General features: G+C 48.6%; 1 protein-coding gene across 1 annotated transcript in view; it reads left to right on the top strand.

The window, feature by feature from the left end:
• Nucleotides 1-2,124, top strand: part of Pnpla6 (patatin like phospholipase domain containing 6) — a 26,090-nt gene that overhangs the window by 14,598 nt on the left and 9,368 nt on the right. Inside the window, exons 20-21 of the mRNA XM_029532067.1 lie at nucleotides 1,378-1,518; nucleotides 1,688-1,794. Of these exons, the coding sequence (XP_029387927.1) occupies nucleotides 1,378-1,518; nucleotides 1,688-1,794 (248 nt within the window). The remainder of the gene's footprint in view (nucleotides 1-1,377; nucleotides 1,519-1,687; nucleotides 1,795-2,124) is intronic.

A 2,124-nucleotide genomic window follows, 5' to 3' on the forward strand; every position in this document is an offset into this window, starting at 1 on the left:
ATGGCACCAGGGGCACATTGGGAAATGGCTTCCGAAGTTAAACTGGCCTGCCAGGAAATGTGGTTATTTATACTGGAGTGTAGTTTCTGTGAGCTAGAATATATCATGGTACATACAGACTGTTCAAGCCATACCAACAAATGCATCTGAACTTGTACATTTTTGCTAACCTTTCCTCCACATAACCTTCACATTCAGGAAATAAAGGTCGAAGTCATATAAGTAGGAAAGACATGATTTTAAAAAACACACATAAAGATCCCAATGTCAGGAGCTGGTAAGTATGGGGGGAAACAAAGCAGGGCTGCAGGCAGAAAGCTGGAGAGAAGAATGGATAGAAGGAAGATTTCTGGAGACTGTGGGCTGAGCCATCCCAGGGTTACCTAATGCTGGATGTGGAAGAGAAGTAGGAAGGTCCACACAAGGTTTGATAGCTTGGAGCTTTGTTGCATATTGCCCAGGCTGGCCTTGAACTCACTGTGTAGCCAAGGATGGCCTTGAGTTTATACCTTCTGAGTGCGTAGGTGACAAGCATGTGCCACCACATGGTTTATGTTGTGGATGGAGCCCAGAGCTTTGTGCTAAGTCGTCTGAACCTATAGTCCCTGTCCAGGGATTGGTGCCTTTGAACCACGGCAAGGAGTAGCCTGAGAGGGAAAGAAGGGCCTTGGGAAATGTTCGGGTTCACTAAGGTTCTCATATGGGAAAGANGAACCAACCAGCAAGTAAGGTCTGAAGTCTGAAGTGAGGCCCGGGCAAGAGATGGGAATGATAGCTCCCTCTTGGCTGGTAGCTGAGAAACTGAAAAGTCACAAGTATATTCTTGTCTCAGTNGGTGTTGGGACATAGTCGCCTGAGTCAGGATGGGATGGGCTCTGCATAGGCACNGTGGATTTGCATGGTTCTAACATTGCATGGTGGGTAGCTGGGTATAGTAGCACACGTCTGTTATCCCAGCCCTGAGATGTTGGATGCAGGAGGCAGGATTGCAAGGTCCTTCTCAGCCATGTGAGACCACGTCTCAGAAAAGAACCNCAACAACAAAATTGTGTAACAGGTCTCACTGAGATTAAGGCCCAGGGTGAAGGGTGCTGGCTGTGTCTTAACAAGAAACACCCAAGGATGAAATTGTATGTGGGGCACTACACCCATGGCCTCTGTGTGGTGTTGTCATAGCTCAGAACAGTGAGAATCTGTAGGCTAGGGGACATAAGGCAGGGATACAGGGGAAAGAAAAGGAAGGGGGGAGTGTGAGGAGAAGAAGTGGGGAAGAAGAGGGGGAAAGGGAGATAGGTAGAAGAGGGGGTGGTGGGGAGAAAGAGGGTACCTCTCCAAACACAGAGTTGCTCAGCCGATCTGTGATTGGTGTCTCAACAGGCTCCGGGCTCAGTGTTCCTCAGCACTCGGAACTGACCAACCCAGCCAGCAATCTGTCCACTGTAGCTATCCTCCCCGTGTGTGCTGAGGTGCCCATGATGGCTTTTACTCTGGAACTGCAGCACGCTCTGCAAGCTATTGGTGAGTGAGTAGGGCATATCTGTCCAGTGGAACCTCCAGTCATCNGTACTAAGTGGTGGGTGAGTGGGCGGTGGGTGCGAGGGAAAGGGAGCCTAAACTGCAGGGATGGGTGACAGGCGCTCTGTTCTAGGAGTAGCTTTTCTAACTTCCATTCCTCAACCCCGACTAGGTCCCACGCTCCTCCTTAACAGTGACGTCATCCGCGCACTCCTGGGGGCTTCTGCTCTGGATAGGTGTGTGGGGGTTGGGGAGCGGGGCTGGAAGGGCGGAAGGCCTGTATTGGACATTCTTTCAGATTGGGTTGGCGAACTNGGCTTCTGAATCAAGGTGTCTTGCCTGTGGGATCAATAGGGAGACGATGTGGGGCNAATCCCTTTTGGTAGCAGGGGTGTCAAACTGGAAATCCAGGGACCANATGCAGCTCTTATAGTTGTAAGATACTGTGGCTCAAAGCATACTTAAAATATTATGAGGATTTTTTTAAAAATTGGGTTTTTTTTTCCTTTGTAACTTGATTACGTGGTTCTTGAGCGTTAACATTGTTGATGATTTCATGTGGCAAAGTAATGCAAAACAAATATATGTGAAAATAAATATACATATGCC

This window comes from Mus pahari, chromosome 19 (genome assembly GCF_900095145.1).
Source record: "Mus pahari chromosome 19, PAHARI_EIJ_v1.1, whole genome shotgun sequence".
Taxonomy (NCBI): Eukaryota; Metazoa; Chordata; class Mammalia; order Rodentia; family Muridae; genus Mus; species Mus pahari.